The sequence below is a fragment of the Tinamus guttatus genome, unplaced genomic scaffold, assembly GCF_059628265.1.
Source record: "Tinamus guttatus ecotype Peru unplaced genomic scaffold, ASM5962826v1 Tinamus_guttatus_pri_ptg000209l, whole genome shotgun sequence".
In the NCBI taxonomy this organism is placed as follows: Eukaryota; Metazoa; Chordata; class Aves; order Tinamiformes; family Tinamidae; genus Tinamus; species Tinamus guttatus.
Genome location: NW_028288743.1, coordinates 1,360,999 through 1,376,858, shown reverse-complemented (window position 1 = coordinate 1,376,858; position 15,860 = coordinate 1,360,999). Strand labels below are relative to the sequence as shown.

The window sequence follows — 15,860 nt, the reverse complement described above, 5'->3', positions numbered from 1 at the left end:
TCACTTCTTTCAGGTAGAAGAAAAATGCATGTGAATATTACAGAGGTGGGGAAGGCCAGTGGAGGCCCAGATTATCTCATCTAAGATCTGTACACAAAAAAAAAAAAAAAAGGCACCACAGACATGGCTGAGATCTTCCAAGTTTTTTTGCTTGATTGAGAAACTGTTATTATTAACCCAATCTCCTATGTTTTAGATTTACAGGAAAGGTGTGAAAAACTATTTCATTGGTTTAGTTGCCAGCTTTGATCGGAAATTCAGGTAAGAAAAGGAAGAATATTAGAACTGGTAATGGACAACAAATAATGATAATTTCATTCTGCTCTATGGGAACATTAGTGTATGCTTTCATTTTGCAGTTTAATAACTGTTGGCCAAGTGACTTCTAGACACGTTTCAGGAGAAGCCTCATATCAAAAGTATTAAGTTTTCTATATTTGAACAAAGTATTTTCCTCCCAAATCTGGGAGAACAAAAGCAATAGAAGTTCATGTGTAAGACTCATCTTGGTGTCTTACACTGACCTGAGACCTGAGTTAATCATCCAAACACTCCATAGGAAGTGAGACAATGGATATTTTTAGGATGCCATTCACCTGACCTACGTTAGACATCAACCTTAGAACAAGAATATTTCTCCTGACTAGACCTACAATGACTAGAGAGGGAGCCAAGGAGGCTTAGACAAGATGCCAGCATTTAATCAGACTAAGTTCTGATTCAAGTTCTGAGAGCTGTCATGAGCAACATCTCACCATCTCACCCAACAGCTTTCTGAGATCCCTAATAGGATACCTGCTTTGGAAATGTGTTTGTAGAAGGCTTTTTGGAGGACACCTTTCTGGATGAAGGGGAAGTCTGTGCACTGGTGAAAACTCGGGGTTTCGGTCTTTTGCAGACTTCAAGAAGGCTCTCCTTCAATTATGACCTTGTTTATACAACCTGGGTCATTATACAAAATGGGTCATTGATGGGGGCTTAACTGGACTAGTACAAAGCAGAGGAAAAGCAGCAGGAACACTGAGGATGCATCCTTTCCAGCATATATAGGGATTTTGTCCTCTGATGCTTACTGAAACTTTGCTTAGCTCTTTTGCTAAACAGTCATTGTAACTCTAAACAGCTGATGGAGACAAGTCTGGCAACCACTGTCCCTTTGGTTTTTTGTCAGCTGGCTGGATGATACCCCTGTGAACTATGTTGCTTGGGCTCCAGGTGAACCCAATTTCGCAAATAATGATGAAAACTGTGTGATAATGTCAGATTTTGGTGAGTAAAATAGCAGAAGGAAATATTTCGTTGAGAAATGGAGAATTTTAAGAATAATATGGCATCAGAAGCTGTTTGCCGTGTTTAAATTTGAGGCTACCCTAAAATTAGTCAAACAATGGAGAAAGTTTTTGATAACAAGTATGTTGTAGTTTAAACTGCTTGCACCATCATTACTAAGAAGCAAGCACCCTGCAAGGGAAGGAAGACTTAATGTGGGAAAGTAATATACATTGCAATTGTTTTATCTGCCTTCAGGAAGTTTCCTTTGTGCCTTATGAGAATTGTCTGGGGCTCAGCACTGTGACAGAGATTTGAGAGTTTCAGTCAAACAGTGATTTTATTTACTTACAGGCTTTTGGAAAGATATCAGCTGTGCTCAGAAAAATGACTTCATCTGTGAAAGGCGCAATTCCACTCACTCGGTGCTTGCTCCTACATTACTTCCATTTTTAGGAGGATGTCCTGAAACTTGGCTTTTGTTTAATAATAAGGTGCAGTAACAGATCTCAACAGTGTTCAGCAAATCTGCTAAATGTAGAAAAAAAATCACAGCTTTTATATCACTGTATTTCCTCCTTCTTTTTTCACCAGTTTGCTAAGTACTATTCTAATCAGCAGCATGACTTATTTTCATGGGGTCAAGTCTGTGTTTAAATCTCAAAGAAGTGAATTTGAGTAATTATTACAGTTGTAATTATTACAGTTTTTGTGAATTGCTATATGCCTTTAGACACAGTCACTTCTCAATTTTCTGGAATTTTCTGTTTATTTTAGACACATTTGCTGCAAGGAAATTTTTTATCAGTGCACTTTTTTATCAGTGTCCCAAAATTTCTACCTCTCAGAAATCTGCCTAATTCATCAATAGCTTTTGGAAGCTACCAGCTCTTTCCCAACACTGCCCTTGGTGGCCCACACATGTGCAAGCACTGCACAGCTGTGATTAGCTGTATCTATCTTCTTCTGGCTGGTTGAAAGTACTAGCATTTCAGGAGTTCCCCTGCAGCTCTTTATGTACAAAATCCAGTGGCTTGGATTCTCTTTGACACCTACATGTGGTCTAGTCCTTACTCTTCCCACAGTGTTACAAAATATTTGGATACGCCATAGAAGAAAGACTGACCTGGCACGCTGCAAGGAGCGCTTGTATAGAATCAGGGGGAAACCTGGTCTCTATACACAATGCACAAGTGCAAGGTAAGACATCTGAATCTTTTGGTGCCATGTGAGAAGCCATATAATTTCACCAAAATATCATAATTATTATTTAAATTTGTAATTGTGGCTGCTCTTATCAAGTATATTCCTCTCTGTGCTTCACAGTTTAGGCATAAGAATGCATCAGAATTTCTCTGAAATGATGCAGCTCAACTACCTGTTTTGTGCTGGATTTCAGCATCCAGCTACCGTATGTGTTGATGGCACTGGATAGACCATTCTGGAAAAATAATTATAGAATCAATCAAGATAGTGACTGTAAAGATGAATACTCATAGAACCATGCTGCAATATGAGCTTGTTTCCCCACCATCATCTTCTATTCCTCCCTTTCCAACACCAGGAGTATCTACAGAACCATGCTAGTCACTAGTAGTTAGGCAGGGAAATGATGTACAGAATGGGATTAGACAAAAGCCTGTTTTCGCTGCAGTAATATTCAATATCTTTTTAATCACTTTGGCCTTTCGTATAAGCATTACATTTGTGGATGACATAATGACATAACACAGTGGAGCATAGAGCTAGAATATAAAATCTTCTTGACAAATCTGAGAAATCTTTAAAACCTTTTGGGAGAGGAAGAGGGATCTTTTTGAATAATGTTACACACAAGGTTCTGTAGCTGCCTAGGACACAAAACCAGAATGAGGAGTAACCAAAAAAAACAAAAAACAAAACACCATACAAATATGTGTCTGCATAAGACATGAAGTAGCCCCTCTGATTTGCTAAGTATTGGGAAAACCTCAGCTGGACTTGCAGTCAGAGCATGGAGCTGACAGTTGAGGATCACCAGGGCCTTCATTCATCTATCTATTCCTGTTGCCACCCTTCCAGCAGAGCCCCCACGCATTCAGTGCAGCCTCACACTGCCTGCTAGGCACACCGGGCATAGACATGTACTGTCTGGGCAGATGGAGGAGCAGGAGGCAGCGGAAAAAAAAAATGACCAAGCACAGCCATCAGAAATCTTAGCATCTCTACTCCATCTCTCTTGCCCACCTTCATGCCTCCACAGCACTGCTGACTTTTTATAGTACCTTTCATTTTCTTCTGGAATTCGTTCTTTGCAGCCACTAATTGGAATTTTGACCCATGTAAAGATGAAGGCAAAATAGCCTCCAAACTAAACAGCATAAGCTATGAAGGATGACCTGGAGCTGCTTCATGCAGAGAAGAAAATCTGAAGTGATATTATGACACTTAACTCTCAGCAAAAAAATAATGTGAAAGGAGCAGAAAAATCTGTTCCCCAAGGTCTTGGAAGATAGGAGAGACAGCAATGGACTTAACCTGTCCACAGAAATTCATGTTAGACAATAAACAAATATCCATTAAAAATACCTCTCTTTTGCTGATACTCTCTAGGGGAAAATAGGTCAAGACCTTTTCAGGTTTCTTCTGGCCCTATTTCTATAATATTGTTAAGAAGCCTGTGAGTAGCACTTTTATACTGAAAATTTCTCCTTCCATGTTTTTAATGACATCAAACTCCTTCAGTTAAATTAGACATTGCATTGTTTCCTTTCACTTTTACCATTAGTTTATAATCTAAAAATACTAAAGTGATATTTGCAGTGTTTTGAAAGTCATTTGGTTGTTTTGTTTTCTCTGAATTTGTAGAATGGCAACTCTTACACTGCTTGCTATTTCTCTGTTTTTTTTTTTTTCGATAGCCTTCCTCACCCTCCTCCTAAAAGATATCTCAAGTGAAACCTGGATTGGTCTGAATGATATTAACCAGGAGCATACATACGTGTGGACAGATGGAAGTGTATTTGACTACTCAAAGTGGGGAAGAAAATTCCCATTTAGAGACAAATACATTAATATTGACTGGAATTTTATTACGATAGAGGTAAATAGAACAATAGCAAAAATTTCATAACTTAATATACTCAAGCTTCGCATAACCAGCTTAACCTTTGCCTAGGTTGGCTCCTTATATTTCAATGTCTTAAAGTAGAAGGCAACAGAAAAATATTGCAGGAATCAACTGTTTAAAGTCGTGTCAATACATTAATATTGTTTATTAATTTTTTAAACTATTGTTTAAAGTCTCCATCTTTGTATTTTATATATACATATATACATATATATTTTACAGAAGTCTAGAACTGCAGAAAGGCTGTATTATAATTATTGTTGATATTAACTAGAATTATTACCAGAATTAGTAGAATTCACTGAAAATATTCATTATTACTAAATGTGTTGGGTTTTTGCTTTGTTTCATTGCCTCTCTGTAAGCAGCACGAATGCAAATGCAAGTTCAGAAATTCAATATAGATTGCCACACATTATATAGCAAAAATAGCTGTGGTGAACTGTTAGGGAAGTGACAAAAGAGAAAATAGACAAAAGTTCTTGCACTAATCTGTCAAGGAGATCTCAATTTCCTACAATATAAAATGCAACTAGAACATTTCTTTGCTAAAAAATGATAAATAAGAGACAAAAAATCTTCTAAAAAGATCCATTAAAAATTGAAAAAAAAAACAGAGAAAAGTATTAACTTGGTCTGATAAGACTTCGCTCTATCATTTTGCTAAGCATTTTGTACTTTACCAGCTATAATTATCTTTTTAATTTTTCCCTAGACTGACTGTATTGCAATGATGAAAGGATCTGAAGATGAAGCAGGCTCCTGGGGAAACACTGACTGCCAGCACAACAAGAGCTATATTTGCCAGATGGACAGCAGTAAGTTCTGTTTCTCCCTTTCTGTGTTAGAGGACATTTATTGACCAATCTGGATATAGAAGTCCTCAATTTTAACCAGGGTTAGCAACTGGGGTTAAGGAAGTTCAGCTCATCCCAGCTCATCCAGATAAGAAAACAGTTCTGGGGTAAGGGTTATAGAAAAGTTTTTGTTTTATGGCCTCTCCCCTACCAGCATTCACACACGCTGAATTTGCCTCCACTGCAGACACCTGCATTTGAACCAGCTGCCTACACACAATAAGTAAAATCTTTGAAGGCAAGATTGGCCTCACCTGTGGGAAATGTCCGAAGCAGGTCAGAAGAGGCTTTCAAAGCATCTTTTTTTTTTAATTGCTGACAGCAAGAGAAGTTTGGCCCACAAGCACAGGTGTTGGTATCTGAATTAGTGTATTTTGTAAATGTAAAGCATGAGGCAAATCCATCACAAACCTCCACTATACGTACCTTAGCTGCAACCTCCCCGCCCAGAACTAAGCCCTTCACCCACCTTCACATCCCTTGAAAGGATGGGTAAGGTGGGTTAAATAGGTTCTGTTGTTGCACAGTTTTGGACAATGTTCTTTATAGCAATGCCAGCAGCAATCAGAACAAAACTGCTAGATCTCTTCTTCTATCCTCAGAATGGGAGACACATCCGGAACACATTTACACTGCATAGTTCACAGGAAGAGAAAAGGGGAACTGCTGAGCAGTGAATTATGTACTGCTAGAAATATAGGAAGAAGACACATTTGGGCCAGATGTTTCAGGGCTTGTCCTGTGCAAGTTCAAAAAGCTGCACAAAGGAGTCACTGGCAAAAACCGTTGCCAGGATGTGCTTGAGACCATTTGAGCAAGAAGGCAATTCTTGTTCTTTTTCTGACCTAGTCAGCAGCTCTAGGTCTTTATGTTTTGAATGGTATGTATGCAAGTAGAAGAAAATAGGAGGAATTTTACCCACAATGTGGGAAGGGAACCTAAAGGGAACTGGAGAGAGGACTACTGAGTGACCAGTATTCACATCATTTTCAAATGGTGATATGAACAGCAAATTCTCTGCCTCTCCCTATTTTGTGGATACATTATATATATATATTCTATATATATATACACATTGTAGTTACAAATAGTTCTAAGCTATCTTTAAAATATCTTTTGTGTTTGAAATAAAAAATGGTTGATGTTTGATGCTTTTATTGTCACACTATATACATTTGCTATTCAAAGGTAATACTTCTTCTTGAGCAGCTAATAATTATCATTGTTTTCTCCTCCTCCTCCTTATCTCTTTCCTACAGAGTCTGAATTATTTCATTCCACACCTGCTTCAGAGTTTGAGTTCATCCACTATGAAAATAGCAGCTATTTAGTGATTCCTTCTAAAATGAGTTGGGATGAAGCAAGGAGAGCCTGCAAGGAGAAATCGTCACAGCTCGCCAGCATTTTAGATTACTACACTAATATATTCTTGCTGATGCAGGCAGCACAGCATGGAGAGCCCCTATGGATTGGTCTCAATAGCAAAGTGGTAAGATTAATACATTGATGTGAGGAGTAGTTAAATGCTGTGATTTGACTATTGTCTGAAGGTTGAAAGGTAGCATTAATAGACTTAGGAAAACAGGATAGAAAGATAGCATTCCCTTCCTGCATTTTAAAAGCATTAAGTTGCACCTTAGGGAATGGAGATGAGCATTCACCTGTAGCTGAGCTTAGAGCCCTTGTGTGGCAGCCACCCTCCACTGCCCTGCCTGAGCTCTCTGCAATCCTTATGGTCCTTGTACTCAAATTGCAACTTGGAGTAACCTGACTCTTCTAGGACAAGGATTGCTTCTCACCACACTGTTCCATAAGCAACTAGGCACCACCAGCACTTGGAAAGCATCCCTTGGCCTTCAAAAAAGCCTAATGGTCTCTTACAGCATGAGAAGTATACTGTTGTGTGTTTGCTGAGTCCTCATTTGATCAGTATTTCAATAGTACTAGCTCAAATGTACAAAATGAGCTTTGCAAATCACTGCGAAAATGTGCATTTGTACAAATCCTCTTACCTGAAACTGAAGAGGGGGATGTATAAAAATTATATTAAATGTCTGTTTCAATTTTAGAATGGCTACTACAGATGGATTGATAACAGGAAAATGAATTATTCTGAATGGAACTATGGTGAACCCAAATGGAAAATAGCCTGTGTCTATTTAAATCTCTATGGAACTTGGAAAACAGCACCTTGTAAAGAAAAACATTTTCCTGTCTGTCAAAAATCTGACGGTAAGCTGTGGTCATGCTAAAAGGTTGGATTTTAAGGCAGAAACCTCAAAGAATCTGCTTTGAATAAAACGTATTTCTAAGTATGTATTTGGAATTGGAATTGGAATTACATAGGCAGCCTCATTATTCCTTAATTATTTCTATATACCTTAATATGTAAGGAATAATGAGGCTGCCTATGTAATTTCAATAGTCTCATTTTTGCTTCAACATCAGTTCATTTTCATGGAGTTGTCCATGCAGTTTTATGGGACTCAGAGGATAACTGCAGTAGAATTGGAATGTTGCAGACAGACAGAGCATACAGACTGTGGGAGTACTACACTTTTAAATTCTTTGGAGTCTATAATATGAATCCTTTTGCTGACAGGTATTTTGTGGGAAGGATTATAATCAGTAATGTGCAATGAGTACAAAATAAATTATGTGCCTTAAAAATAGCTGTGTTCATGCAGTCATTAAAGCAGTGTTATTAGATACTAATAACTGGAGAAAGGAGGAATCCTTTGTATCTAGTTATTAATATTATCATCAGTTTCTGGTAACTGTGACTAATGTATTAAATTGTGGGGAAAAAAAAAGAGTCTGTTGTTTGCTGGTATAAAGCAAAGATCCTACTTCATAGTGATTACACGGACTCAGTGAGAAATTCTACAAATTAAAGCACGTACAACCAGGCAGGCCTGGGCTGAACATTTGCTTCCTCACTTGTACGAGAGGAACTACTGTTGGCTGTACTACACAAAGGTTATGAGCAGTTGTTTTGTTTGAGTTGATGCTGTATAATTTTGCTATAATTTCTTTTTCAGATCATGTTCTGAACTTGATTAATTTGCAACTTCAACTTGTTTTAGTTAAAAATGCATGTACCACTTCATAATGTTACTAGCTTATGCCTTAACATTACTGCATTTGGGATCACTGCATGAGTATTTCACGAGCTTCAGATAATTCCACATGGTGTCGAAATTATTCAGAAATTTTCTGTTTCTTAAAGAAAATATTTCATTGAGAAATTCATAATATATAACAATTTAGAGGATATGTAATTTAAAATAAAATTATTTGAACCTCTTGAGGGTGTTCTTTTCATATCTTTTACTATACTTTTAATTTATACGAAGTTGTTGATTATAGAAAATACACTGAAAAAAATAAAATAAAATAAAATAAAAGACCAAACTCACATTCTTGAGACAGACCAATTTGATTCAAATAGTAACACTGAAGAGTGCAGCCTTATATTTTTCTGCTCTGCTGTGGCTGAGGAGTGTGGTTCCTCATTGTCACTCTTAACATATTCACTGATAATTCTAGTAACGTGTGGTGAAGATTATTTTAAGTACTTTTAAGAAGGGTGGTTTTTAAACTTAATTTCATATTTTAAGGATTACAATCCCCACTGACAACAGAATACATAATATCTCATTTCTTGTAGGTATAGCTTCTTATGATCTTCCACAGGAGAATGGCAAGTGTCCTGAATCTGATCACATCTCTTGGATTCCTTTCCAAAGCCACTGCTATAACTTCAACTCCGATGAAGTGAGCTGGTCTCAGTCTGTGACTAAATGTGTTCAATCAGGTTATTATTATTATTATTATTCAAAAATATGATTTTAATTTTGACTTACGATTTCACTTTTTAAAAGCTTTGGATGCTGGTGCTGCAAAATTTACATAGATGAGAAAAAAGAAATTAACATCTCATTTACTTTTCATCATTAAAGCTGTTTTCATTGAGATGATAAGGTGATTATTTTTCCCTTTTTTTCCTACTTTCTAACTAAAAGTTTCTACTTTTAGGTGTTTTTATAAATGGTTTGATTTGTCTTCAGTCATAAGCACTTCAGTATCTCTGTGCCAAGACGACAGTAAATATCCCACCACAGTAACAATCAGTTATTTTTCACATTGGGTGTGTGGTCTGACAGGGGATTGCCTGCTCTGCCTAGAAGTCCTCACTCTACCTGTGGGACTCCCTGGTAACCTGCAATGCAAAGCGTAGGCAAATGCCCCCCTCCTTTCTCGAGTTGCTGGTCTCAGAGCCAACATTGCTCAGCTGTGAGGTGACTCCTCAATGCTTCGCTAGACGGTGAAAAATAGGGAAACCATGAACTCCTCTAAAGGAATTGGTCCCTTTGTTCCATATCTAGTTTGATCTTCTCAGCCCACTCTGCAACACTTTCAGTTTGCCAATATTGCCAGAAAAATTAATCTTTCCCCTTTAATCCCATGTTTGCTTGCTGCACTGATTTACATTGCACAATGTTGTGTCAAATCCAAGAGAAAAAAATAATCATCAGTTAATTATGGTTATAAAAATATTATTCAATCACTGAAAAATAATGTGCTGTTTGCTTGTTTTGATAGTTTTGAAATCATCTTCACTGTGGTGCACTGAAAATCTTGTGTCTTTTTTTTGGGACATCATTTATAAGCTATGCTGTTTCCCTTGAGCTGAGCATTTCTTTCTGGTCTCTAAATCCTCACTTACTTTCTACCAGCAGGAAAAGGTTTTGTTATTAATTTTATCCTGCAGCAATATATTTAACTACCACAGATTTCTATAACAGATAGATGTTTTCTACAGATGTTTTCTAATGTATTACAGGTGGTACTTTGACTTCTGTAGGAGATCTGGTTGAATCAAACTTTTTAGCAGAACATGCAGACTACTTATCAAGCAGGACAAGTGGGATTTGGATAGGACTATACAGAAATATAAATGGTAATTATTTGAATTTCTATACATAAATAGCCTTCATTACATTGATTGAAATATGACTATTTCATGTTTTTATTTTACAGGAAAAGTTTCAAGTGCAGTAGAAATTATACAGAAAAAATCTGAAGTAAACACAAAAATAGATACATAGCATTTGATTAAAAAAAAATCTATGAGGTTTAGGATTTTAACCAATAGGTGTGAAAGACTATAGAAGGCAAATCCTGCTTGACCTCAGTTACGGGTTCTGCATATTGCATGGGTCAGCCAAAAATGCTGCAGCCTCCTGCCAGCATGGAGATTGGCTTGATGCAAATTTCTTCTATTCCATATCTAGCTTAGTAACAAAGGGATGGAGAGGCGATAGGACTCTCTCAGGAGCCAAAACACAGGAAAGACCCAGTCTTAAGAAAGTAGAACATCATGTGTTATTTTAGCTGTCTGTGCTGAGGCCCTCATGGGGCTCTTTTCTAAACTAGAACTTTCTAACCTAGAATCTGGAATTGTTCTTACCTATAATTTTCCACAGTTGGTTCTTGGCTGTAGTGTAAGGAAGATTTTGCAGATTTTTGTCCATCCTGTCCTCTTCGTGGAGCCCTTACTGAGGTCATCTGCAATTCCTGGCTGTGAGGGTGCATTTTTCTGCTGGGTCTGCTGTGTGGCCTGGAAGGGGCCCTTTCTCATGTGATCCAGGTTTCTCTTGGCCTGGCAGCACCTGCACGGGGCTGTGAGGATCCAAATGTAACCCATAGGATCACACCAGGCACCATAATTCCTCAACGTAAGGAGAAAATGAGGCTTTCTAGATACGGCCCTTCTGGAAAACATGCAAACAGAATAAGCAAGTCTAGCCTCAGTCTACTAGCAGTCATAAAGGATTTTTTCAGACTTTGTTTCACTCATTGATACATCAATATTTTTCTTTTAGAGGCAAAAAAATATTTAGAGGCAATAAAGTGTATTAGAAAAAGGATTTTTTTTTTAAGAAAGTAGTATTGTTTTATTAAACTGAGCATAACAATAGAGTTAGAGAAAAAATAATATTAGTGGACATTCTGCTGAATTAACAGTACTACTGCCAACATTTGCCACACCAGGGAAGCTCCTCTGGCAAGACAACACTGCGTTAGACTTTGTCAACTGGGCTGAAGGACAACCTTCAGGGGATCAGCTTGATTACTGCGTAGAAATGTCTACCTCTTCTGGGTACTGGAGTATCATTTCATGTTCTTCGCAAAGGGGATATGTTTGTAAGCGGTCAAAGAGTGAGTGGCTATTTTAATATTTGCTTTTTACATTGATGGTTCTATTTAGTAGTAATAACACAATATGGTAATTTTGAAAATAGTCACATTTTATATCACATAAAATACTGAATTTGCAAACTTTCCCTTAACCTTCTTCTGGTCTGCCAAAAGGCCTGTTGTGCACTATCTGTACTGTTTGTGTCCATTCTGCAATCATTATTCAAATAATAACACAGATAATCAGTATTTTCTGGAATTTTTTAATTCCTTTTTGATTTTGCTCCCCCATCCAAAATACACATGCTTTTTTTCTGCTAACATTCCCGTTCCCTTTTTATAGAACAAAAGCTGCCTCAATAATTAGCTCTTCTTCCTCTTGCTGTGCTATGATACATGCTGTTCCAGTAAAGGATGGATGAAGCAATTTCGTTTAAGTCATAACAGAACGGAAGCATGATCCAGAACTTGTATAGTGACCTTTGAAAAATAGTAAAAGTGTTTTGGTTAACATGTTTTTTTTAATATTGTGTTTCTGCGCAACTGAACACCATCTGCTTTGGTCAGGAAGTAGAAATATCTGAATATCATGAGCCAAGTAGCCATGTGGTATTTTTGAGTTGAACTGTAATTCTGCATAAAATATGATTTCCTGTCCTATTTCACAACCCAAAGGTTCTGAATATTTTGAAGTTCTCTTACGCTCTATCCTTTTTTTCTACCAAACCAAGCAGCTGGTTGGGAAAGCAGATGTTCACATATCTGAACATTAGAACATTTCCTGAAAACAAAGCTCTTCTTCTAGGGCAATTCCTAATTTTTTGGGGGGAGTAGCTAGAGCAATACTAGAATACTACTTGCAGGAAGCTGTTTTTATGCTAGCAGAAGTTTTAGAAAGCACAACCTCAGCACTGACATATATTTTTGTCATCTGACTTTGATTGTGACTGCCCCTGTGTGCTATACCAAAGTGTCGAGTTTATTTCCTGACGCCTGGCTCTCCAGTAGAAAGGCTTTTCAGCGTGGGCAAACATTGTGTTTCATCCTTCCAAGGGACAATTTAAGAGGCATGTTAGGAGGCATGCTCATGAGCACGCCAGCGTCTCATGTGTTGTGGTGCTTCTGGTGGAGCATCTGGCTCTTCACAGCTTCCCACTGTGCTGACATGTGCACTCTGCCTCTCCACTGCAGATCCCACAGCCCGTATTGAAAATCTGCTCGTGTTAGAGGTGATCCACCTTCCACGCAGCTTCTACCCAGGGCACAGTGAGAAATCTTGCAGGAGACGCCCTCTTTAAACCACCAACAGAACTGCACGCGAAGGCTTGACCTTCAGTGCAAACGCTATAGATGATAGAAACAAATTCCAGGAGAGTAAAAATCTCCTGGATCTCAGAGGAACTGTGTGCACTAGAGGAAATTTAACTGGAAAATATCCTCAGCATTTGACCATCTCACCCAGCACCTCGGTGGTCCCTGGACAGAACACACAGGCTGACATGGAGAGCCTATGAGGGGGGAAAGATTTATTAACAAGAGTATCAGAGACAGTCTTTCCACCACAATCATAAACTGCTTGTGCTTCGAGGTTACTTGCTTACCAATAAAGGAGAAGGAAGGCTTTAATATGTGAATCAACACAGTTTCACTGCTGTCAGTGACTGATAGTGACTATCAGATTAAGGTCAATTGCATCTTTTCATCTTTGCTAATTTAGTAAGTGCATTTACAGAACTGATGGGAGAGCCTTGATATGCAGCATCACTTATTTTGCTGACCATGTAACTGTAGGAATGAAAACATGACCTTTTAAGATGTAACTGGACATTTTTCATTATCTCTGACAGTTAAAGCAACTTCACTTATTCCAGCAAATGTGGAAGGTAGGTGCTTTTCTTCTTTTCCATAGTTTAAGAAAGACATGAAAATAAATACTTGGTTTTATTTATTAATTGATATTTATCATGTGATTGTTTTTATGTATTTATTATATTCACTTAATTCATTTAGTTGCCATTGAGTTCAGTTCCAGCGTGATTTAGTTTCTATGAGATACTTATGCCACCCAGGATGGCAGCCCATAACTAAGTGCATCAGTAGACTGACCATCCCCTCTTTGTGCCATCTTTCATACACTACAGTCTGTGTGGGGGATGACAGAGAGATGCTAAGATAGTTTTTAGAGAGAACTCTCATTCTGAAAAAGCATATTAAAATATCTATGTTTTAATGGTATCTTCTTTGCCCATAGTCCTACCTTTGCCCCAACAGAACCGCGAGAGGCAGTAGGATGCTGAGGCTATACTCTATTGTCTTCATAAATGCTTCCAGGGGGAAAAATTAGACAAATAGTTTTCACTAGTCTTCATATTTACTTATGGCTATAGTAGATCCAATTCTAACAACTGCTTTGCATTTTTTTTTTTTACAGATGCTGAAAAGGAGATGCCACATGGTCACACCACAATTTGGATGCTACTTAGTCTGGTCCTGCTTATTTTAGTAGGAATGGCCTTCATGATTTATTTCTTATTCAAGCTCAAAACCCAAGACAATTGCTTTTTGCAGCGCAGCACACTAGACTACAGCAATGCTCTAACTGGAACAGGCGATGAAAATGATTTTCTGACTGACAAAGAAATAAATGAACACAGTGTTGTCTAATGTGATTATGCAGTGAAACTGTATGCTTATACTTAAAAGAACCTAAATCAAACAAAATGTTAGATACATGCACCTAACACATATTGTACATATTAAAAGACAAAATCTTTCATTTGATAGGAGCTAATTAATATTGCTCTGTGCTGTGCAAGGAATTTTCAAAGGACAAAGACTTGGAGTACTACATTGGCCTAATTAACCAAGCAAGGCAAATAGAAAAACTAGGGACAGTTTAAACATAAAATGTACAGATTAATGTTCTGGCATACTCAGTTTTTAGACATTTGTGACACCATTATATATAGAAACAAGTCCAGATATATTGTGAACATTCTGCAAAGCACTCAGCCCAAAACCTGCACTTTCAAAATAATAGCTCACCAAAATGCAAAGGTTCGATACTGTTACTTCAGTCAGTGGTGTTTGGAGTGTCTAGTGATTTACACAACTTTTTCCCCCATTATTGTCCCTATGTTACAATGTTTCTTGTTCAAGCTTTGAATATATAATAGGTAAAACATATATTATCTTAGAGATAATATTATATGTCAACTGAAAAAGTTTGGCATGCCATATGTTATAAGTAAATGTAAATGTTGTACTTCAACCTGAATTTTGGAAAGTAAGTAAACCTTTGGAATGCACTCAATCGTATTCAATGACTTTGACTATTTTGTATCAATTATATGAAGATATATCAATAAAGGATATAGGTTTTACATAAAACTCCAGTACTGATAAACTAGCATGCAGAGATTTTGTACAGGCCGGTGATCAGATGAGTCATTTGCCTTAAGAGAGGCTAACACAAGGAAACATGGAAACCTGAGGACAGCATATGACTGAAAAGAAATGCAAATAAGCTATTAAGTGTGTGCCAAATAAAGCTGGAAGGAAAGAAGGGTCTTCTCGCAGAATTTTTCTCTTCTTAAAATAATTTTTACTCACAATCCCCTTGATCCTATGCCTTTTATTTTTCCTTCGTGTGTGTTACAACTCATATCTGTGTTTGTCTTTTTTGTAAATGTTGACACTGAATTGCATCCAGTGCTGTTTGAAGGCTAAAGATAAAACCAAGTCAAATGAAAGGGGCAAATAGATGATGAAGAAAATATATCTTACATAAAAAAAATACAATTATTTGTCATTTTTGTAGTTTATATAAATATTTTCATCACATAATGGAGGACGAATAAAGAGACTTCCATTGTCTGACGTATTCTGGAACCAAGCCTAATTTTGTTTGGAGGGCAGATGTAAGAGCATTTTGAATTGGTAGTGGTTCTGAAGACCCAACTTGTAAATGGCTTTCTTGTCTCCAATCAAATGACGTTTCACTTTGTCTTGTGAGATCTGGTTTCATAATAAAGATATGAAAAAATGAGGGAAAATTCTCAGGATAATTTCTGCTGATTTTTTTTGCCTCTCTTCCTTCAAAACAAATAGGGGATTTTGAATTATAACTCAAGTAGATTTCCACTTAATAAAGGACTGCAGGTCGTTTGGAATGTATGACACTATCCCTCTGTGCTTTTCCTGTGTTTATTCCCATATTTTTCCTGACACAAGAGAAAATTTCTTTAAATATAAAAATTTATTCATTTTTTACTTTGTAATTAAATAGTTTTGCGCTGTTAACAGAAAGATCTTATTTTCTGGTTAGTGGTGACTATTTTGTATTGGTTCTGCTAAGATACAATTACATGAAATTATGGCATTCCAGTTTTAGCAGTTGATAAACTAGAGGTCAGATATCT

General features: G+C 37.2%; 1 protein-coding gene across 1 annotated transcript in view; it reads left to right on the top strand.

The window, feature by feature from the left end:
- The window catches only part of LOC104580266 (macrophage mannose receptor 1), a 30,070-nt gene extending 15,928 nt beyond the window's left edge, over positions 1-14,142 (top strand). Inside the window, exons 16-28 of the mRNA XM_088524330.1 lie at positions 197-261; positions 1,172-1,269; positions 1,624-1,763; positions 2,355-2,469; positions 4,170-4,351; positions 5,094-5,196; positions 6,495-6,724; positions 7,305-7,467; positions 8,906-9,052; positions 10,082-10,198; positions 11,293-11,460; positions 13,293-13,322; positions 13,871-14,142. Of these exons, the coding sequence (XP_088380456.1) occupies positions 197-261; positions 1,172-1,269; positions 1,624-1,763; positions 2,355-2,469; positions 4,170-4,351; positions 5,094-5,196; positions 6,495-6,724; positions 7,305-7,467; positions 8,906-9,052; positions 10,082-10,198; positions 11,293-11,460; positions 13,293-13,322; positions 13,871-14,103 (1,791 nt within the window). The 3' untranslated portion in view covers positions 14,104-14,142. The remainder of the gene's footprint in view (positions 1-196; positions 262-1,171; positions 1,270-1,623; positions 1,764-2,354; positions 2,470-4,169; positions 4,352-5,093; positions 5,197-6,494; positions 6,725-7,304; positions 7,468-8,905; positions 9,053-10,081; positions 10,199-11,292; positions 11,461-13,292; positions 13,323-13,870) is intronic.
- Positions 14,143-15,860: the final 1,718 nt, after the last annotated feature.